The sequence below is a fragment of the Saccopteryx bilineata genome, chromosome 5 (genome assembly GCF_036850765.1).
Source record: "Saccopteryx bilineata isolate mSacBil1 chromosome 5, mSacBil1_pri_phased_curated, whole genome shotgun sequence".
Taxonomy (NCBI): domain Eukaryota; kingdom Metazoa; phylum Chordata; class Mammalia; order Chiroptera; family Emballonuridae; genus Saccopteryx; species Saccopteryx bilineata.
In genome coordinates this window covers 156,815,865-156,839,956 of record NC_089494.1, presented here as the reverse complement: position 1 = coordinate 156,839,956, position 24,092 = coordinate 156,815,865, and the positions used below count along the sequence as shown (strand labels likewise).

Here is a 24,092-nt window from a genome sequence, read left to right as displayed (position 1 = left end):
CTGCTGAACTACTTTGCTCCCTGCTCTCACACTGAGCTATAAGCAGCATTTCCCAGAGATCAATAAGAGCTTGTAGGGCTACATGAATTTCAGGCTTAGAAGAGAGACTAATTAAGCAATTAAACTGTCAGTCGGAGGTCACTTTAAAACTCAGCCTTCCTAAAAGGAAACATAATGGAGCCATTTTCGTGTTGACCATACAGAATCACACCTAACCAGTGGGTCCCACTGCAGCCTTAACAAGAATTACAATGTGTATGTATCATTCACGAGCTGCTGAGGTTAATTAAACTGGCCACTCTAAAGGGATGGAGCAAATCTATTAACAAACTAGTTGAAACTTGAGTGCAAGTCTAGCTTGTTCCCGTGATGTCACCACCATTTCAATAGAAGTCTGAAAATTCAGTTTCTCTCTTTTTCATTATAGCAGCATGTAATTCTAGAAAACGCACTTCAGCGATGTTATCTAAGTTCTCAAGTGGCTAAAATAGTGAGATTGTCTATCAGTAATTGTGCCAGGGAGTGAACTCTGCACAACACATTCCCAAATGCATCCCCTGCAATTTTCCACTGATCATTGCAGGCATAGAGACAGCAAAAAATTCATTTATTCCTTTATTTAGCCATGCATTTACTAGTAATTCCTGCATCAAACAGATTTGTGCCTTGGAAATACAAAGACTGCCCTTGTGGGTTATATGAGAGGAGAAGAAGATTGTGTATTACTGTTCCATTTTTAAATTTTCATCATTTCTTTTGTTTGCTGAATTTTGCCTTTAGTTTCACAAAACCAAGAGTGATGGCTTGGGCTGCCTGGGGGTTATCCTGCCTCCACTCGGGGCCACTGGGATCTAGGCCAACCACAGGAAGAGCTCTGTTCTGTATGTAAGTGGAATATAAAGTTATGTTTCTATCCAGTGCTTGATGGACTTGTGCCCCAGAGGGTATCCTGAAGTTTAGTGTGTGTGAGTCTTGACTGTAACCTCTGGAATGAACCCGCCATTGACACTGCCCGAACCTCAGTGTCCGTTTCTTCAACTCCCACTTTGTTCTCTTTCTACCCATAAATATAGCTCTCAACAGAATCCTCTTCATTAGTTTCTCTCTGCTTGGGTTCCACAGGTACTCGAGTTTATAAATTAAGACTCGAAGGTCTTCAGGCCATGAGGAGAGTGACTGGTGGTGCCACGCCCAGAATCCAGTGCCTGGCAGTGCCTAGCACTTAGCTGACAGGGAAGAGTGAACAGACCAATGGGAGCAGATCATCCTACTTCGGAGCAGAGACACTGCCCCTTTCAAATGGGAAATCCTAGCACTTTTCCTTATACTGTACTGGCTTTATCTGAAAGAGAATTCACCATGGTTGCAAAGTAAACCTAATTTTATTTTCACTCCCTATTTTCTCAGTTGTTCTTTATTTTGCCAGTTAGTTCCATGCACATAGGCTATAATTTTTATATTTTACTAAAATATTTATTCTTGCTTGCATTTTAGTGCTGATCCTGCTATTAATTTAGGCTCGCTTGCATTTTAGTGCTGATCCTGCTATTAATTTAGGCTTGCTTGCATTTTAGTGCTGATCCTGCTATTAATTTTTACCTGGTGTTGGTGCTAACCCATCTGGACATCTATTTTCTTATTTCTAAAATAAGGAGATGACAGTGTAACATCTCCAATCTCTCTTCTTCCAGCATAAGAGTCTATGTATCTTTGTGTTTGTGATTATTAACCCTAATGACTATTCAAATTAATACTTTCACATCTGCCTTGGCTGGAAAACTTGGTTGGCTAGAGCATCGCCCCAAAGGTTATCGGTTCAATCCCTGGTCAAGGCACATATAGGGACAGATCAATGTTTCCCTCACTCACCCCTCTCTAAAATTAATAAAAATAAACATTAAAAAATATTTCCACTTCTGACAACCCAAATTGTTATGGGAGTTTAAAAAAAACATGATGGCTGGTCTCATCCAAGCACAATTTACCTCAGTATGAAATAGTACACTGGAGGTCTATTAAAAATTCCATGAACACAAACATTATCTGGCAACATCATTGGCAGCTGAATATTTTTCTCTTTGCTAATGGCTCTGCTAAGCAGCAGGACCATGAAATTAACTTTCAGGTCTCCAGAATGAATGATTGGCTTTGTATGACTTGAAACTGCAGAGATATAGTGTAAGATATTGGACTTTAAGGTACGTTTCCCATCCAGTGTCCATCTAGCTATAAAGGATAGATGACTGGTGCCTCAATACCTGCCTTCATGAATCCCTGGATGACTAAATATAACTTGGAGCCAAGCGTCCAGCCTTGCCAGGACATTGCCCACCTGGATCCAAAGTTCTACTGACTTCTCACCTTCATAACTGAGTGCACTTGGCAACCATACACAATAGATCTCTACCCTGATTTACCTGAACAGTCCTTTTTTACATTTCTTTATCTTTTTTTAAGGATGATTTATAAATTATAAAAACAAAAAATGATTTGGTTTATATATGATTTGTGCAATTTTCAATATATTTTTAAGTAAAAAATATCTTATTGTTAGGCATGTGTTCCAGTTTCTCATTCTGAAAGTATGAAACTTATAGGACCTATCTGTCTCTTCTTTAGGTCTCTGCCTTAATAACATGCCTGTATCAGTTATTCCATTTACCTCTCACATTCAGTTGCTTTTTCCACGAGCACTTTGTTCTTTAGACATACGTAAGCTTCTTCATCATTAAAATAATAAAAAGCTTTCCATTGATCTCATCTTCCCTTTATATTATTCACTTCCATAATTGTGGGATAAAGCTAAGAAGCTCCTGCAACTCCTAACCCATTGTGATCCAAAGTCTCCCACTACTATGCACACCACCCTGGTCCTTGCAAGGTCATCATCAAAGACCAAATCCAGTGTCTTTATTTCAATCTATGCTACTACTCTCTTCCAGTTCTCCACCTGCCTCTCTGAGTATCCTCCTCAGTCTCCTTTTCCTCTGTTCCTTCATCTGCCCTTAAAATATCAGTGTTTGTCAAAGAGCTTACTTGGTCCTTTTGTCTTTACAAAATACTCTTATAGATGACCATACCTACTTCTGTGGTGTTAACAACCATCCAGATATACAGAAATTATCCTCATACGGCTATGTCTAACTCACACCCCATCTGGAGCATTGAATTCATGTGTTGAACTCTATAAAGGACATGGAATAGACCTTTAACTTCAAGTTTCCCAACTCAGCAGTCTACCCCTTTACTCACTCAGTTAATGGCATTGCCACTCACCTGTTCTCACAAAACTGGTCTCAACTCCTCTATCTCTATTGCTCAGTTCACCCTTCACCATGTAATTAGCCCCTAAGTTTTGGTGACCACATCTCTCTAAGAGTTTTCCAATATGGCCTTTCTCTCCGTGTCCAAGGCCACTGAGCAAGTTTCCCCAGTGCATCCCAAACAGCCTTCGTACTATGTTTTTCTCTCTCTGCCAAGCACGTTGTAACAACTGCTTGTTATCATTGTAAAACACGGTTTTAACATATTACTCCTCTGTCTTACAGAAAACTTTCACCAACCCAACACTATTTATAGGATTATTTCAAATTCTTCATAGTGCATAAAATAGTTTGTTCAATTGGGACAAACTATCGGTCCTTTTTTGACCTTTATTTGACCCTTGGTCTCCATGTGCTCTCCAGCATATAGCTACACTCCAGGCACAACACTCTCCTTTCTTATTTTCGAATGTCTGTCCACGTTCATACTCCTGTGCATAATTTCCCTCATTCTTCCCCTAAAGCATCCTCTCCTGGCCTCACTACCACGTTTCTGCCAGTGAAAATCTGTCACTTAAATGTCATCTTTAGTCTGAAATCTTCTCTGGTTTCCAGGCCTAAATGAATCACTCTTGTCTTCTCCTGATTATTATTACAATTTATTGAGTCCCAGGGACACTAAATGCTAAACTCTATCCTATGACAGAGATTCATACATAGGTTCTTCTTTTACTGAAGACCTTAAGGCTCAGGATGAGAAGTGAGAAATCCTGGTTCCTGAGGCCATTGCCCCTACGGGTAGGTCACACCATTTTCCTCTGGTCAGTGCTAACTGAACATGGCTCTGAGGGCACTCATAATTAACATCATTATGATTATGGCTAGGATGAATTGAGAACTTTCTATGTGATAGGCAGGTCACTTGCATAATCTCAAACACTCTGACAACAAATCTAGTCTGACACAGATACTCTTACTATCCCCATTTCATAGTTAAGGAAACCAGGATGGAATGATTAACTTTCTCCCAGGCAACACAACTAGAAAATGGCAAAATCCGGACTCAATTCCAGGTCCGCTCCATCATAGAGCTAGATTTCTTAACCATGGTACTATGGTGTCACACCTTCTGGTGTGGTTCACCTTGTATATCAATGTGTTACTCAAGTGCTTAGTGGCATTAGCTTCTGAAGGACCCAGCTGCAAGCTGGTGGGATACTTCAACTACTTCATACAGAACTCTCTGATTCTAACAACTAGTTTGGACTATTACTTTTAGTGTGTGTGTGTGTATGTGTGTGTGTGTGTGTGTGTTCACAGGCCACTGTTTACACACACACATATATACACATATCTGCCAGACTGGACTCCTCCCAGCATCTGTCTTGGGTTTATGTTCCTGTGTCCATGCCTCTGACCAGATCAGATCTGAGGTTTCACTTTCTCCAGTCTGTTCCCTCTTGCTACAGCTAAGTCAAGCCCAGCTGCATCCTGAGAGATGGAAGCAGTTAATAGAAAGCTTGGCCCTGTATTTTCATCTCAGGTAGGTGGAAAATCTTACTCAGGGCCATAGGAGGGAAATAATGCATCCATATTGGGAGTACTTTTGACCGAGGTTTTCTTTGGTTCACACTCCATTGTATGCTGAATTCTATGGCTTATGGGCTTTATCAAAGATAAGAAACCTTACCTAGCACCATACAAGAGGAGGTGGGGGAACAAGTGATAGAGAAATGCCCACTGCAGGCAAAAAACTGTGAGGTAGACAGTTGGTCTCTGGACCATTCAAACTTCTCTTGAAGGTCCCTCTTCTGCTTCAATGTTTTATTTTGCCTTCATCTTTAAAGGCTCTTTAGGAGGATAAAGAATTCCTGATTGGCAGTTATTTTCTTTCTTAAAACTGAAACCACCATCTCATTGTTCTTTTTGCTTCCAATTATCACTATTGAAAAATCAGCATTCAGTCTGTCACTTCTTAAAAGGTAATCTGTTTGCCATGTACCAACTCCCCTGACTGAATGTAACATTTTTTCTATTTATTTACTTATTTATTTATTTGTCTATCTATATTTCTTAGATAAGTATGTTTTTTGTCTCTCTATTTATTCTGCGTGGCTGTTTGGGTTCCTTGGAATCTTCTATTTCACTGTAAATGGATGTCTTTCATCAGTTTTAGAAAAGTCTTAATTAGGCCCTGGCCGGTTGGCTCAGCGGTAGAGTGTCGGCCTAGCGTGCAGAGGACCCGGGTTCAATTCCCGGCCAGGGCACACAGGAGAAGCGCCCATTTGCTTCTCCACCCCTCCGCCATGCTTTCCTCTCTGTCTCTCTCTTCCCCTCCCGCAGCCAAGGCTCCATTGGAGCAAAGATGGCCTGGGCGCTGGGGATGGCTCTGTGGCCTCTGCCTCAGGCACTAGAGTGGCTCTGGTTGCAACATGGCGACACCCAGGATGGGCAGAGCATCGCCCCCTGGTGGGCAGAGCGTCGCCCCTGGTGGGCGTGCCGGGTGGATCCCGGTCGGGCGCATGCGGGAGTCTGTCAGACTGTCTCTCCCTGTTTCCAGCTTCAGAAAAATGAAAAAAAAAAAATAAAAAAATAAAAAAATAAAAAAAATAAAAAGAAAAAAAGAAAAGTCTTAATTAATCGTTAGGTTTTCAAATATCGCTTCTATTCCCTTTTCTGCTCTTTTGCACCTGGGATTACAATTAAGTATATATTTTTATATCTGTCCTCTGTGTGTCTTAATCGCTCCTCTTTATTTTTTATCTTTTCGCTTATTCATGTTTTTGCCAGATAGTTTCCTTTGATCTTTCAGTTCACTTTTCTCTCTTCATCTTTATCCAATTTGTCTAATATGTCCAAAAAAAAAATGAAGAGAAAAAGAAAAGAAAACTTCCACAGAAAATTTAATTTCAACTATTGCAGTTATCCAGTTATAAATTTTCAGTTAGTTCTTTTTCTTTTTTGCAATGTAACTTTTTATAGTTTGCAGTCCTTCCTAAATGTTTAGAGTTTGACTTTTACCTTCTTAAGCTTAGTAACCAATAGCTATTTACCAATTTGGGCCTGATAATTTTAGTATCTGGTATATCAGTGTATTTGTTTCCATTGTCTGTTATTAATCTTGCATCTTATTTATGTTATATTGTCATTGTCATCTCATATACATGAATATCTTTGATAGTATACTGGCTATTGTATATGAAAAATTATTGGTAGAAATGAGGTATAGGATGATTTCTATCTCCCTTCAAAGACTTTAAATTCCTTTTACTGCATGTCCAATGCCTAGATGCAGGGTTTTATACTATTCTATGGCTTGAGATTTTGGAGACCACTAAGGTGACTTAAAGCTAAGATGCAGTCTCTATGAGGCTGTTCTACTTTCTTTTACCTAGGATTCAGGATGGTGTGCTGGGACCTCCACACTATTCAGGCCCTGGACTGAAACTTTGATCCTGTTTGCCCTGAGAGGCTCTCAGAAGTGTTTCTAACTCCTTCAGGATGAGCAAATGCCCTGTAGGCAAAAGCAGTCCCAAGAAACTAAAAAAGAAATATAAATTAGCTAGGAGAATCTGTTTGGTATTTGAATAAAGTATTAAAAATGCAAATAAAAGATGGAAAACAAAGGGTCTAGAGGGAAAGCGGACAGAGGGAAAGGGGAAGATAGGATGGGAGCAGAAAAGCAAAATCGGGGGGAGGGCAAGGGGGATGGGGAACAATGGGTGGGGAGGGGGGAGGTATTCAGGGGGACACTAGAATCTATGTACACCCAATAAATTAAAATAAAATTTAAAAAAAGAATAAAGAAAAGGAAAGGTAAGAATAAATTAATAACTGAAAAAATGGATGGAAAAGCTTTTGTTAAAAAATAAATTAAAACAGGGAGTGACGTCACGGAAATGGCGCCGTGAGCAGCGCGTCCGACAGATCTCCCCAAAATCTCAACAAATTTATCAACTAGAAACAGAGAAATTTATCCTCGGAGCATTCCGGAGTTCCACACACACTGAAAGCAAAAGGACTGTTGCTGAGGAGAGAGTACACCTGTGGTGAGTCAACCCACACGTGCAGCTGCCTGCCCACACTCGGGGACGGCAGCCTGGGCGCTGGCGGCCGCCCCAGCATACCCTGAGAAACCGCGCTCGCGCCCCGTGCCGCGGTCCCCGGACACAGGCGTGCGGAGAAACCCCGCGCGGGCCCCGTGCCTTGGTCCCCGTCCACTGGCGTGCCAAGAAACCGCCCGCGTGCGCGCGCCCCCCCCCAGCCGCGGTCCGGGAGGGGCGCCAAGGCTGTCTTTCCTAGTCAGGAGATTCTCTCCGTGGGCGGGGCACCTCACCCAGCCATTCAAGTTAACAATCAAGCGCTGGGGGAAGGGGCGCGCAGACAGCCTGAAATACTTTCTGGAGCACAGCTGTGGATCCAATCACTGAAATTAGCTTAACCCACGAAATCTACGCACCCACAGGGCTCTAATTGATAAGATCTCTCCCAGTTCAGCGATCCAAGACAAGAGGCGTGATATTTTTCAATGCCTTTCGCTAAAGGGGCGGGGGCAACTTCTGATTGACAGAGCCTCCATATTCAGGGATATACCTAACAAGAGGGACTTGGCAGATATTAAGATCCATAAAGCAAACAGAGACTAGTGCTTCTTCTTCCCAGCCAAAACAGGCTACCAAGTGTGGAAAGCCCGGGTTGAGTGGTCCAACTGAATGATAGGCGCTCAACAGTCACCTTGACAACAATTGACTCCCAGCCCCACCTGATTACACTGGAGGCTCTGACTGCCAGAGCCTTACCCAGAGCCTTGCGCTGAGTGAGGATAGAGTGGGGATTTCCCAGCTCTTTGAGCCTCTTACTCCCCAGACAGAAGCAGTGGCAGCCTCATAGCTGGATCACCAGGCTGCTAATTCAGGAAGGGGAGACTAGGAAAGAGACTCCAGAAAAGCAAACTCTCTCATTGTTGGACTTTGCAAACGCCAACAAGCCTTGACTACCAGCGAGACTAAAGCCAATTATATGACATTGTCATAGAATACCATCAACTGCAAATTCCTACCTAAGAGTGACACAGGGGCAGAACCTGGGGTACAGAGTCACCGACCAGGAAGAGGGGGAGAAAAGAAAAAAGGAAGAAGTTAACCTCTCAAAATCAAGAAAAATCCACAGACTTTATAACTTGTTCCACTAATTCTTTGTTGTTGTTGTTTCTTTCTTCTATCTTATTGCCTTTATTATTATTTCTATTTCTTCCACCTCAGTCCTTTTACTCTCTGCCCATCTTATGCTACCCTTTTCTTGAACTACACTACCCATGAGTGTTACATTTTATTTCTTTTCTTCATCCTAACTCTCCTTTAGGGTTACACTCCAAAACCCTTAACTCTCACTCTCTCCCCTTTTCTTTTTTTTTTCCTTTCCTTTTTTTCTTCCTTCGTTTCTCTCTTACTCTTATTTTTTCCTTTCTATTCATTTCTTCTTTTCTCCTTTTACTTTTCCTCCCATTTAAGCCTCAATCAAGAAAAAATTATTTAATTTGGGACTCAAGTTTGTGTGGGGTTTTTTTTGTTGTTGTTGTTCTTTTTTTTTCTTCTTCTGCTTTTGTTCTTGGTTTTCCTCTATTTGTTTTTGTGGCATTTTGGGCACTTTTTACATTGCTTTTTAACTCACTAGCATTCCTCCCAACCCAAAGTCTCCATTGAATTTAGTCTTCGCTCCACTTAATACAACAGATTTTTACTTATTATTTTTATTTTTTTATTTTTTAATTATTGTTTTTTCTCTCTTTTTTCTGTTTCCCTCTTATCCCTCTCATTATATCTCTTAGTCGACCATCACTTACAAGCAAATCATTTTATGCTTGTCTAAGATTTTCTCCCCCCCCCCCTTTTTTTTTTGTATTTAGTAGGTCCCTACTCCCTTTTTTGCCCCTTGAACTCTTCACCCCAAATTAGGCCCTCCATTATAGGCAGTTTTTGTTCCATTTAGCATAATATAATTCACAGGTCACCACGATATTTCCCTAAGGAGGTGAGAGGAGGGGAAGAGAAGAAAGAAAAAAGGGGGAAATAATAAATTATTACTTTTTTGTGTGGAGTATTTTCCTTTTTTCTTTTTTCTTTTTTTTCCTTTTTATTTTTTATTAATTCCAATTAACACTATCATCAAGATCACCTTCAGATGCCAATAAGAAAAAGGAAATCGAACATTATGGATACAAAAGACAGAGAGGTAACACAAATAGATGTGGAAAAATGTATGGAGAAAAGATTTAACATATTGGAAGCCTTGGAGCCAAATGACAGAGAATTTAAAATAGAAATCTTAAAAATACTCAGAGATATACAAGAAAACACAGAAAAGCAATTTAGGGAAATCAGAAAACAACTCAACGATCACAAAGAATATATTACCAAGGAAATTGAAACTATAAAAACAAATCAAACAGAAATGAAAAACTCAATTCAAGAGCTGAAAAATGAGGTAACAAGCTTAGCTAATAGAACAGCCCAGATAGAAGACAGGATCAGTGAAATAGAAGACAAGCAACTTGAGGCACAACAGAGAGAAGAAGAAACAGACTCAAACATAATAAAAAACGAGAAAGCCCTACAGGAATTGTCTGACTCCATCAGAAAGAATAACATAAGAATAATAGGTATATCAGAGGGAGAAGAGAAAGAAAATGGAATGGAGAATATACTCAAACAAATAATAGATGAGAACTTCCCAAGCCTGTGGAAAGAATTAAAGCCTCAAATTCAAGAAGCAAACAGAACACCAAATTTTCTTAACCACAACAAACCCACTCCAAGGCACATCATAATGAAGATGACACAAACCAATGACAAAGAAAAAATTCTCAAGGCAGCCAGGGAAAAGAAGAATACAACATATAAAGGAAGGCCTATTAGATTATCATCAGATTTCTCAGCAGAAACTCTACAAGCTAGAAGAGAGTGGACCCCAATATTTAAAGCCCTGAAAGAGAGGAATTTTCAGCCAAGAATACTATACCCATCAAAGCTATCCTTCAAGTACGAAGGAGATATAAAAATATTCACAAATACAGAAAAGATGAGAGAATTTATCATCAGAAAGCCCCCACTCCAGGAAATACTAAAGGGGGTTTTCCAACCAGATTCAAAGAACAAAAGAAAACATAACCACAAGTAACAGCTCCACCAAGAAAACAATAAAACCAAACTTAAACTGTGACAACAAAAGAAAAAAAAAGGGGGAGAAAGGATGAAGATTAACAGTAGCAAAGGACGATGAAGCGCAGAAATACTCACAAGAAAGGGTACTACAATGAATATGGTAGGTACCCTTTTCATTACTTAATGGTAACCACCCTTGATAAAACCACCACAAAAACACTTGACTTAAAAAAGGTAGCAACAGAGGAAAGAAGTATGGAATACAAACAAACAAAAACAAATGATAGAAAAACAAAAGAGAAGAATCAAACAAGATACAAAACTAACAGAAAGCAATTTATAAAATGGCAATAGGGAACCCACAAGTGTCAATAATTACACTAAATGTAAATGGATTAAACTTACCAATAAAAAGACACATAGTAGCAGAATGGATTAAAAAAGAAAATCCAACTATATGCTGCCTACAAAAAACACATCTAAGCAACAAGGATAAAAACAAATTCAAAGTGAAAGGCTGGAAAACAATACTCCAAGCAAACAACACCCCCAAAAAAAGCAGGTGTAGCAATACTCATATCTAATAATGCTGACTACAAGACAGAAAAAGTACTCAGAGATAAAAATGGCCATTTCATAATGATTAAGGGGACACTGAATCAAGAAGATATAACAATCTTTAATATATATGCACCAAACCAAGGAGCACCAAAATATATAAGACAGCTACTTATTGACCTTAAAACAAAAACTGACAAAAATACAATCATACTTGGAGACCTCAATACACCGCTGATGGCTCTAGATCGGTCATCCAAACAGAGAATCAATAAAGATATAGTGGCCTTAAATGAAATACTAGAACAACTGGATATGATAGACATCTACAGGACACTTCATCCCAAAGCAACAGAGTATACATTTTTCTCTAGTGTACATGGAACATTCTCAAGAATTGACCATATGTTGGGCCACAAAGACAATATCAGCAAATTTAAAAAAATTGAAATTGTGCCAAGCATATTCTCTGATCATAAAGCCTTGAAACTAGAATTCAACTGTAAAAAAAAGGGGGAAAAACCCACAAAATTGTGGAAACTAAACAACATAATTCTAAAAAATGAATGGGTCAAAGAAGAAATAAGCGCAGAGATCAAAAGATATATACAGACAAATGAAAATGAAAATACGACATATCAGAATCTCTGGGATGCAGCAAAAGCAGTAATAAGAGGAAAGTTCATATCACTTCAGGCCTATATGAACAAGCAAGAGAGAGCCGAAGTAAACCACTTAACTTCACACCTTAAGGAACTAGAAAAAGAAGAACAAAGACAACCCAAAACCAGCCAAAGAAAGGAGATAATAAAAATCAGAGCAGAAATAAACGAAATAGAGAACAGAAAAACTATAGAAAAAATCAATAAAACAAGGAGCTGGTTCTTTGAAAAGATCAACAAAATCGACAAACCCTTGGCAAGACTCACCAAGGAAAAAAGGCACAGGACTCAAATAAATAAAATCCAAAATGAAAGAGGAGAGATCACCACAGACATCATAGATATACAAAGAATTATTGTAGAATACTATGAAAAACTATATGCCACCAAATACAATAATCTAGAAGAAATGGATAAATTCCTAGAACAATACAACCTTCCTAGACTGAGTCATGAAGAAGCAGAAAGCCTAAACAGACCAATCAGCAGGGAGGAAATAGAAAAAACTATTAAAAACCTCCCCAAAAATAAAAGTCCAGGCCCAGACAGTTATACTAGTGAATTCTATCAAACATTCAAAGAAGACTTGGTTCCTATTCTACTCAAAGTCTTCCAAAAAATTGAAGAAGAAGCAATACTTCCAAACACATTTTATGAGGCCAACATAACCCTCATACCAAAACCTGGCAAGGATGGCACAAAGAAAGAAAACTACAGACCAATATCTCTAATGAATACAGATGCTAAAATACTAAACAAAATACTGGCAAATCGAATACAACAACATATTAAAAAAATAATACATCATGATCAAGTGGGATTCATCCCAGAATCTCAAGGATGGTTCAACATACGTAAAACAGTTAACGTAATACACCATATCAACAAAACAAAGAACAAAAACCACATGATCTTATCAATAGATGCAGAAAAGGCTTTCGATAAAATACAACACAATTTTATGTTTAAGACTCTCAACAAAATGGGTATAGAAGGAAAATATCTCAACATAATAAAGGCCATATATGATAAACCATCAGCCAACATCATATTAAATGGCGTAAAACTGAGGACTTTCCACCTTAAATCAGGAACACGACAGGGGTGTCCACTCTCTCCACTCTTATTTAACGTGGTGCTAGAAGTTCTGGCCAGAGCAATCAGACAAGACAAAGAAATAAAAGGCATCCATATCGGAAAAGAAGAAGTAAAGGTATCACTTTTTGCTGATGATATGATCCTATACATCGAAAACCCAAAGGACTCCACAAAAAGGTTACTAGAAACAATAAACCAATACAGTAAGGTCGCAGGATACAAAATTAACATACAGAAGTCCATAGCCTTTCTATATGCCAACAATGAAATATTAGAAAATGAACTCAAAAAATAATCCCCTTCACAATTGCAACAAAAAAAACCCAAAATACCTAGGAATAAACATAACAAAGAATGTAAAGGACCTATATAAAGAAAACTACAAGGCATTGCTAAGAGAAATAGAAAAAGACACAATGAGATGGAAAAATATTCCTTGTTCTTGGATAGGAAGAATAAATATAATTAAAATGGCCATATTACCCAAAGTAATATATAAATTTAATGCAATTCCCATCAAAATTCCTATGACATTTTTTAAAGAAATGGAACAAAAAATCATCAGATTTATATGGAACTATAAAAAACCCCGAATAACCAAAGCAATCCTAAGGAAAAAGAATGAAGCTGGGGGCATTACAATACCTGACTTCAAACTATATTATAGGGCCACAATAATCAAAACTGCATGGTATTGGCAGAAAAATAGACACTCAGACCAATGGAACAGAATAGAAAGCCCAGAAATAAAACCACATATATGTGGTCAAATAATCTTTGATAAAGGGGCCAACAACACAAAATGGAGAAAAGAAAGCCTCTTTAACAAATGGTGTTGGGAAAACTGGAAATCCACATGCAAAAGAATGAAACTCGACTACAGCCTGTCCCCGTGTACTAAAATTAATTCAAAATGGATCAAAGACCTAAATATAAGATCTGAAACAATAAAGTACATAGAAGAAGACATAGGTACTAAACTCATGGATCTGGGTTTTAAAGAACATTTTATGAACTTGACTCCAATGGCAAGAGAAGTGAAGGCAAAGATAAATAAATGGGACTACATCAGAATTAAAAGTTTTTGCTCAGCAAGAGAAACTGATATCAAAATAAACAGACAGCCAACTAAATGGGAACTGATATTTTCAAACGACAGCTCAGATAAGGGCCTAATATCCAAAATTTACAAAGAACTCATAAAACTCAACAACAAACAAACAAACAATCCAATAAAAAAATGGGAAGAGGACATGAACAGACACTTCTCCCAGGAAGAAATACAAATGGCCAACAGATATATGAAAAGATGCTCAGCTTCATTAGTTATTAGAGAAATGCAGATCAAGACTACAATGAGATACCACCTCACCCCTGTTAGATTAGCTATTATCAACAAGACGGGTAATAACAAATGTTGGAGAGGCTGTGGAGAAAAAGGAACCCTCATACACTGTTGGTGGGAATGTAAAGTAGTACAACCACTATGGAGGAAAGTATGGTGGTTCCTCAAAAAACTGCAAATAGAACTAAGTTATGACCCAGCAATCCCTCTACTGGGTATATACCCCAAAACCTCAGAATCATTGATACGTAAAGAAACATGTAGCCCCATGTTCATTGCAGCACTGTTCACAGTGGCCAAGACATGGAAACAACCAAAAAGCCCTTCAATAGAAGATTGGATAAAGAAGATGTGGCACATATACACTATGGAATACTACTCAGCCATAAGAAATGATGACATTGGATCATTTATAGCAAAATGGTGGGATCTTGATAACATTATACGGAGTGAAATAAGTAAATCAGAAAAAAACAAGAACTACATGATTCCATACATTGGTGGAACATAAAAACGAGACTAAGAGACATGGACAAGAGTGTGGTGGTTACCAGGGGTGGGGGGAGGGAGGATGCAGGAGGGAGGGAGGGAGAGATTTAGGGGGAGGGGGAGGGGCACAGAGAAAACTAGATAGAGGGTGACAGAGGACAATCTGACTCTGGGTGAGGGGTATGCAACATAATTTAATGAGAAGATAACCTAGACATGTTTTCTTTGAATATATGTACCCTGATTTATTAATGTCATCCCATTAACATTAATAAAAATTTATTAAAAAAAATAAAAAATAAAAAAAAATAAATTAAAACAAAAAAGAAAATCTCAAAATATAACCTTATTTATGCATACACTACACATATAGCATTAGTTTTAAGTGAGACTGTATTAAAGTTGTTCATAGTAATAGGACCTTTTTGTCATCTAACCAATTAATAACCATATTCCTTCTCTTCCACCCCCATTTCCCAATATAGTTTGTCTTGTTAGAAGGTTGCTCAAATAGCAGATCAAGATATTGTGATATCAAGAAAAGTAAAGCCTTATGAGAACTTCCAGAAGTTTAAAAATAACTGATTTAAAATGGTTATAATCGATCTATTCCTCCATTCCACTGTATTTTCCTCATCTCTATTGCCCCCAATTCTGGATAATGGTATGTAAGGGGCTTCTATAAAATTTTTTCTTTCTTGATTAAAAAAATACAAAATAGAAACAATGAACACTATTTCTCTTCTCTTTCCCAAGATTTTAATTCATACAAAATATTTGGAGCTACTGCAGCAATTTTTTGACCATAGAGTAACAAATATAAAACAAAAAGTCTACACAGTAAGTAAGAATGGTAGAAAAGAAACTGAATTTCTAAACAACCCTGAGTTTATCTCCTGATTTGTATATAGGTAAAAAATAAATGTCATCATATTGTAAGTTGCCATTTGGTAGGTTTCCTATGATTTGATGTTGAAAATACCCATAACTAATATATACTGATATTTGCCAAATATGTTCATATGGCAATGTTGTGACCCAGGATTGACTCTAGCAAATGCTTGACATTTGTGTCACTTACTATAATACAAGAGTCCTGAGGTTCCAGGTCATAGTCAGTGAAGTTCAAGAGAACACGGTGATTTCTTTCCACTTGAATGATCCAGGAACAGTCAGTGTTGCTCCTATAAGGACTGGGATAATTTGGAGAATGAATCTCTCCACTGGGAGCCTGAAAAATACCACCACAACCTGCAGATAGAAAACACAGTCCAATAATGAGAGAAATCTATGATGCATAAAACATTACTTCATAGCCTGATACCTTAGAGTTAGACAATACGTTACTTTGTCTGACTACCACTTTTATGTAGTCTATGCTAAACATTTTGAAGATATGAATATCTACCATTAATTCATTCATCCCAACAAAACAAAAAAGGACAACTGAGAAAATATTTCAAATACTTTAAATGCTGATGCCAAGTGTTATTTTAAAAAGACTGGAAAGTAAGTGCAAATGAAATCTTGTTTTGTTTTTTTGTTTGTTTTTTGGAATCTTGTTCTCATAAAGCAATGAAATGTCTCATCATGGTTCTCTAAAAATTTAAAAACTTTAAGATTAACACATCTCTTTCCCAGAATTTTGATTAATTCAGTAGTGTATGTTTTTATAAATAACTTAATATCTGCCTTTTAAAACTTAATATTATGGACCTGGTACAGTTATTCAGGTTTTTTTTATTCCTATGACATTATCTAGTACCTATCAATGTCTACCTCTCTGACCCATCATTTCTTGGATTGATGATGATATAAATAGAAAAATTTAGTATTATTTTCTAATAACTATAAATCATTATGGGGTAATCTAATTAATACATATTTATAATTCTTATTAAATTATTACATTATTGACTTCAGAAAAGATGTGATATACTTTTTATAGTATTTTTTCATTGCAAAAGTGGGGCCATAAGGTATCTTTTGCTTTGGCATTTTCCAGAAGTCACTAACTTTTCTGAGCTTTGATTTCCTCTTTATGATGATGAGTATATGAAATGAACTTCCCTCACTGTGAGGGAACTTCCCTGATTGTGAGATGAAATGAGATGATTCTTATAGAATAGTTAGAAAAGTTCCTGGCACATAGTAAGCATTCAATAAATGTGGCTATTATGAGTAGTTGTTCAGGTTAACATCTGCTAAGATAATTTGTGCATCAATTTTTTTGTTTTTTATTTTAACAATCTGCAACAGATAATTTACTCAGACTGCCTAAGTTCTTGGGCAGAGTGTCACTATCTAACACCTGGCAAGTCCTTGGAATTCACAAATTTAACATTTACAGCTTTGGCATTTCCCAAGAATTCAAAAAAGAATTTAGAAACTGTGGCACAAAGTAATTTACCTCTTTGATGATGCCTTAGTTTAAGGCTGGTGAACAGACACAACTCTTTAGAGAGGGAGTGAGTTTAACCAATAACCCACTTCTGCTCTCAACATAGATTCGTTTATGGTCCTTGTTCTCACATACACTGTGACTCTTCAGAAATTAAATTCTATCCCATGTTTTATGAAAATGTATATGCCAAAGCAGCGATTTGAGAAGACACAGAGTTGTCAGGGTGTAGCCTTCGTACCTCTCTCCAATAATTTTATGAGATTAATAAGGGCTTCACGTAAGTAGTTTGAGATTTCTCTTTGATTCACTCACCTCCAGGCACTGCTTGCCATGAGACATTGAAGCCTCTCCCATTTATGGAGCTGTCAGTTTTAAATCGGATTGCTAGCTCATTTCCTGTGCTGGAGACGCGCATGGGATTCTCAGATGATCTTCGGGCACATAACTGGGCTATTCTGGGAGAGTGGAAGTCAGGGCCTCCATAAATCTAGAATAAGATGTAGAAAAAGGTTCTCAAATTAAGAGATATATTTAAGTAGTTACAGCCCTCTGCTGACTCACTTTTACCACCAGCTCTTGGACTTTATTATCATTAGAAATTGGAATTTCAGCCTCCCTGGGTGGGGATGAACTATAAACTTGAGCTAGACTGTCAAAGGCACTCCCTGTGCCCTGGGAACACACAAGGTCAGCCACCCACAAAATGCCTGCTTGTTTTATAAGCCATAATTGTAGAGCTGAACTGAGTAGATGATTCCAGAATCTTCCTATCTCCGCTCTTCCTCTTTTTCATATCTCTGTAGGACTTCCTGCTTTCTTTGGCAGACGCATTGCAGATAATGCAGTATGAAGTCAGATTTTTTTTTTTCTGGGCCCATTAGAACAGGGTTAGTATGAAGCCCTTTTGTTTGTGAAAATTAAGTGCATTAAAAGCTATTGATCTCTCAGTCATACTTTTAGGGTTTTCCACTTGTAATCTCAGTATTTTGTAAGATCAGCCATTTAATTAATATTTTTGCTTCTTCAGGGCAGGTAAAAATATAACCTCTCTTGGTGTGTTCTGTGGTATCCTCAGGAAAGGAATTCTTCTCTGTTCTGACTCCCAGCATGCCCACTTGCAGGAACATGACCAAGGGTGTCCAACTTTTGCTCAGGAATTGCCCCATGCATTCTGCTTCAGTATTTGGATGGTTTCCCCTAAAGTCATCTCAGTTGTCTTCAGACCTAAGCTCCTTCAATTTAAAATTATCTATCTGACTAGGCCCTAAACACCCCTGGAGCACATTCTTCCCTCAAGTGCCCCTTGGTCTCATCTTGCAAGCAAGTCTGGCCCAACCCAGCCCAGGCCTTCAGTATACCTCATGGACAGATTTCTCCATCGCCAGTAAGCCCCGCTTACACGTGTATATTTCAGGGAGGGGGTTGGAGAATGTGGGGAAGATAGAAATCAACAGAAGATATTGAAAAATAAAATTAAGCTTCTGGTCAAGATGGGGGCATAGATAAATGCAGTACTCATGTTCTCCCACAACCACACCGAAATTACAATGAAACATCAGAACAACCATCATTCAGGACCTCTTGATGTCTAGCGGAATGGAAGTCTTAAGACCAGGGATTTAAAGAAGAAGCCACATCAAAACTGGAGACTCTGAATGAGCTGGTCCCATACCCGTGTATGGGAGATAAAAATAAGGAGGGACTTCTCAGCTGCAGAGGTCTCACCTGAGGAGCAAGGGGTCCTAGCTGCACACTAGGCTCCCCATCTTAGTTCCAGTGCTGGAAAGAGAAGAGCCCATAACTTCTGGCTGTAAAAACCAGTGGGGGTTGTGTCTGAATGAGAGGGTGGCTGGAGTCCCAGGTGTTCCTCTGAAAGGGCCCATACACAGACTTACTCAGACTCACTTCCTCTGAGCTCCAGTGCTAGGGCAGCAGCTTGAAAGGAACCAGGGACATGCAGGCAGAAACTGAATGGTCTGCCACCAAGGCGAGAGCTAGAGGGGCAGCTTTCACCCAGACAGAAGTGCTCGCAAAGGCTATTCTTCTTTTTCTAAGCCTTACCCCACAGAGCTGGAAGGCAGGTGCCATATCTGAGCCTCCATCAACCTGGCTAAGGCTATTAGCCTTGCTCTGATGATTCCCTGAAACTCTACTTTACAAACTTGCAGGTTCACACAAGCTATTTCCAGTGGCTTTTCCATACAAATGGCTTGTCTTGGCTCATGCTTCAGACTTTTTTAAAATCTCAAAAGAGTAGCACCCAGCACAGCTGATACTCTATGGTAGTGTGAGCCAGTCCTCACAGTAGGTAAGCCTGGGGTAAATCTCTCCTGCTGAGGTGTCAACAGCAATGAAGGCTCAAGTAAAACAGGAGGGTGTACACAACCCTCACTGGGGGCACACATGGAGTACCCAGCTCAGGTGAATAGGGAGGCTGTGACACTGGACCCTACAGGACACTTACTACATTAGTAAGCCTGGAAGACAGAGAAGCTCTACCTAATACAGAGAAACAAAGACAGAGAAGCAGCCAAAACGAGGAGACAAAAAAGAGGTCCCAAGTGAAAGAACAAGAACAGAAAAAGAATTAAAATGGAAACAAGCAAAAGCAAACTAACAGGTACAGAGTTCTAAATAGAGGTTTTAAGGATAGTCAAGGAATTTAGAACTTCAACTGCATAAAAGAGGACATGAAAATCATAATAAAAAAACAAATTAAGGCCTGACGAGGCAGTGGCGCAGTGGATAGAGCATCGGACTGGGATGCAGAAGAACCCAGGTTTGAGACCCCGAGGTCGCCAGCTTGAGTGCAGGCTCATCTGGTTTGAGCAAGGATCACCAGCTTGGACCCAAGGTCACTGGCTTGAGCAAGGGGTTACTCGGTCTGCTGAAGGCCCGCGGTCAAGGCACATATGAGAAAGCAATCAATGAATAACTAAGGTGTTGCAATGCACAACGAAAAACTAATGATTGATGCTTCTCATCTCTCTCCATTCCTGTCTGTCTGTCCCTGTCTATCCTTCTCTCTGACTCTCTCTGTCTCTGTAAAAAAAAAAAAACTAAGGATACACTGACTAAAATAAAAAATAATTTGTAGGGAATCAACAGTAGAGTAGATGAAGCCAAGAATCAAATCAGCAATTTAGAAGATAAGGAAGCAAAAAACACCCAATCAGAACAGCAAAAAGAAAAAATATCCAAAAAGGTGAGGATAATATCAGGAGCACCTGGGACAACTTCAAGTGTACCAACATTTGCATCATGGGGGTGCTGGAAGGAGAAGAGAGAAAGTAAGAAATTAAAACCTATTTTGAAAAAATAATGACAGAAAACTTCCTTAGCCTGGTTAAGGAAATAGACATACAAGAACAGGAAGTATATAGAGTCCCAAACAAGATGAACCCAAAGAGGCCCACACCAAGATACATCATAATTAAAATGCAAAAGGTTAAAGACTAAGAGAGAATCTTAAAGCAGCAGGAGAAAAGCAGTTAGTACCTACAAGAGAACACCCATAAAACTGTCAGCTGATTTCTCCACAGAAACTTTTTAGGCCAGAAGGAATTGGCAGAAAATATTCAAAATGATGAAAAGCAAAGACCTACGACCAAGATTACCAAACGCAGCAAAGTTATTATTTAGAATCAAAGGACAGATAAAGAGATTCCCAGACCAAAAAAAAAAAAGCTAAAGGAGTTTATCACCATCAAACCACTATTACATAAAATATTAAAGAGTCTTTTTTAAGAAGAAGAAGGAGAAAAAAAGGATCAGTAATATGAATATTAAAATGGCAATAAGTACATATCTATAAAGAAATAATTGCTGAAAATAAAAAATTGACAAATATGTATGTAAAACATCACTGAACAGAATGCTCTGGATTTTGAACAACAAAAAAGAAAATAAGGCAATCTCCCTTACTTTCAGAGGGACAGGTAAAACATCTTGTAAGAAAACTGACAGGTTCAGAATCAGAGACTATTTCTGAGCTTATCATATGATTTTATTTTTTATATTTATCATATTTTTGCATTAATATGTTTTCCTAATGAAATAAATGGTAGCATTTTCAACTTAAAAAAATAAATTAATTAAATTCAAAAAGAGAGAGAGAAGATATTGACCCCCTACCTTCAGCTCTTGCCAAACTTAAATCTGTGGAAGAAGGATCATTTTGGGTGACAGTTTTCAGGCATATTGGGAGCTGGGTCCTTCCCTCTGCCTCACCTGTATGCTCATAATTCTATACTCAGGATGGGGACCAGGAAAGCTGCTCTCAGTGAGGTCTGTGTGCAGCGCCTGCCCTGTCATCTGTGCTGTCTCCCACCTCCAGGTCTTCTCCCCCACTCCTCAGGCTCCCAGCCCTTGCCCACCCTCAGCAAAGCTGCTCTCAGTGAGGTCTGTGTGCAGCGCCTGCCCTGTCATCTGTGCTATCTCCCACCTCCAGGTCTTCTCCCCACTCCTCAGGCTCCCAGCCCTTGCCCACCCTCAGCGAAGCTGTTCACTGATAGGGAAACACTTAAGTGTTTTCTGGGGAGATTGAGATCAACAAGCCTCCTTTGGGGGAGTGTGTGATTTGAATATATAATGATTTCTTTGTCTGATTAATTCCCCTAGCCATGCGGGAAAGGCCAAAATGAATGAAGCTGCTGTTCCATAGAGGGCTGAGTACAAGGACTGTAATTGCAAAGGAATGAAGCAGGCTGCCTGCTTCATGATTGTTTTCATTAAAGGAGCTATGTTTGTGTGACCCCCTCATTCCCATCCAGAGCAGGATTTCAGGAAGAGCCCTATGTGGTCCTTTACACGTACACATATGCAAATGCAAGAAACAAGAGTGCTTCTTGTTTAGAGTGTCCTTTCCCATTTTGAAGATTTCCCTCTGCCCTCGCCTGGGGCGCAGTCCTCAGAGCCTGAAGCTGACAGCATGTGCTCCTAATCATCCAAGCCCAATAAGCAGCACAGATTTGGAAAGCACATGGGGCACAAGGGTTTATTGCTAACAAAGAGAACTTGCACGTCGGCAAAATATTCTTTGTTTTTCCTGTTCATGGGTTCCCTTGAGAACACAAACATAACGGGTATGTGTTGGCCAGGCCTAGAAGTCTCCTGAAGAATAAACACTACCACTTCTGCTTCCCTTCTTACAAGGCTGGGCTCACAAGACCACCACAGAGAGACCAGAGGGACCTAACTGCCACACCAAGCAATTGTCCAGGTTTATTGCACCAATAACCTGGGAGTGGACTTCCTTTTCTGCTTTGTGCCGGCTCAGGCTCCTTTCTCAGAGACCAAAGAGAAATCAGCCAGAGTTATTTCCATGATCCAAACAATAGAAAGGCAATTTGGGCTTCTACAAATAAAACCGAGAGCATATGACTCTTCAAAAAAGGAAAAAAAATTGGAAAGAATTTCAAGGCGTGGTTCATTCAGCTACAGCATCTGACTAAACTTTAGGAGAAAGAGAATTGGTCTGATGATTAGAGATTTAGAAATGTGTTTTTGGCAAATTCTTAGAATATAGAACATTTCAAAGCCTATGGTTTTAATCTGTTTTGAACATTTCTTCTGCTCTGTTTGCTCCATTTATTGTTAAAATCAAATCAGCGTTCCAGGGTTATGAGTAACCAAACGGCTGTTGATTAATGCAATTGGTCACTTTCTGGACACGGATTTGTGAGGGAGAAAAATATTGACTCCTGCTTACATTTGGTGAAACCCAAGTAAGCCCAACAGCTGGGACAGTGAGGTCCTACTTAGTTCTGCTCAGCAGAACGGAAAAGGATATGTGCAGGTTAAGAACAGACAGGTGAAGAAAGCACTGTTTTTAAGCATGTGCCCACCAAGGGTAACAACTTTTGAAATCTCTTGCTAACATGTTATCAGCATCTATCATATGAGGGACATAAAAATTATTCTATTGTGTAGACAAAGAAGGGGCCACAAAACCTGATAAGCTCAGGGGAGGTCTGCATGGCAGCCTTACAAACTCAGAGATGGATGGTAACCATACAAAACTTCCTGCCTAAGAGCGGGTCATAGTGACTAGTCACATCCTAGTCCTGACTCGGGTCAATCTTGACCTTAACTGAGCATATTTATCATCTTTTTGTTTCTAAAATAACATACCTATGAAATCAGAGTAATCCCCTTTTCAACCCCCTCAGGGCAACCCACCACTCCAGAGAGGGAGACCAAAGAACCCCTTGTTTTCTTGTTCACCAAATGCCATCTCTATGTGCTGTAAATGTTAATTATTGACTATCCCGTGTCCACCAATGTAAAAGAAGTATGCCTCTCTCTTGCTTTACTCTTTATCCAGTCCCAGAGATTCCCCACCTTGCTTTCTCCTGCCCCCTCCTCCTACACCAATAAATTTCATGTAACCCTCCTCATTCTCCTCCTTTGATTCTAAGGTACAAAATAAGCTGCCAAACTGCCGTTCTCCAGCGCATTTGTTGAGATTTTGCTTACCAGCAATCGTCATCATTTTGGCTCCAATAAACTCATCAAAATTCTCTACAGGTTTGAACATTTCTTACATCAACAGTCATTATTAGCGCAAATATATTACAGCATTTTCCACCTGACTGGAACCTTTGCAAAGAGGTTAAACAAGGTTTTTGAATAAAAAAAAATAAAGAAGTTACTCATTTCAGCCTTAAGAAAAAAACTGCCCAAATATTTAAGGGCCTCAGAATATTCCTCCAAACCCTGATTTTGATGGAACACTAGACTTCCTTGTCCTAATAAAGATAAGCCCTGAGCAGACAGGAGCCTCTTCGCACAGCCCGTTCTGTGCAGGCTCAGTACCCTGCCCGAGCGGGGCTGCCTGGGACCCTGCTCCGTCATTCTGTCCCCAAGCTGCGTGCAGGGAACAACCCTTCACTTTCTCACATAATGGGTGTGACAAAACCCAAAGCACAATGAACCATTTACATTTGCCAAGTGGGCAACAATCTCATGCTTTGGAACATGAAAATGAAGAGTTAGGAACATTTCACATTGCTGCAGAGAAGTCTGCTGCCAGCCTTTTAAGTGTCAGGGGGTTTTATGCAACTGAGAAATATCCTTCCTAGCAGGAGAGACCATTTGAAGATTCCACATTTG

At 39.2% G+C, this 24,092-nt stretch overlaps 1 protein-coding gene across 1 annotated transcript in view; it reads right to left on the bottom strand.

The window, feature by feature from the left end:
- The window catches only part of CUBN (cubilin), a 324,233-nt gene that overhangs the window by 164,034 nt on the left and 136,107 nt on the right, over positions 1-24,092 (bottom strand). Inside the window, exons 30-31 of the mRNA XM_066279340.1 lie at positions 17,292-17,466; positions 15,657-15,826 (exon numbers count right to left, since the gene is read on the bottom strand). Coding sequence (XP_066135437.1) covers positions 15,657-15,826; positions 17,292-17,466 — 345 coding nt within the window. The remainder of the gene's footprint in view (positions 1-15,656; positions 15,827-17,291; positions 17,467-24,092) is intronic.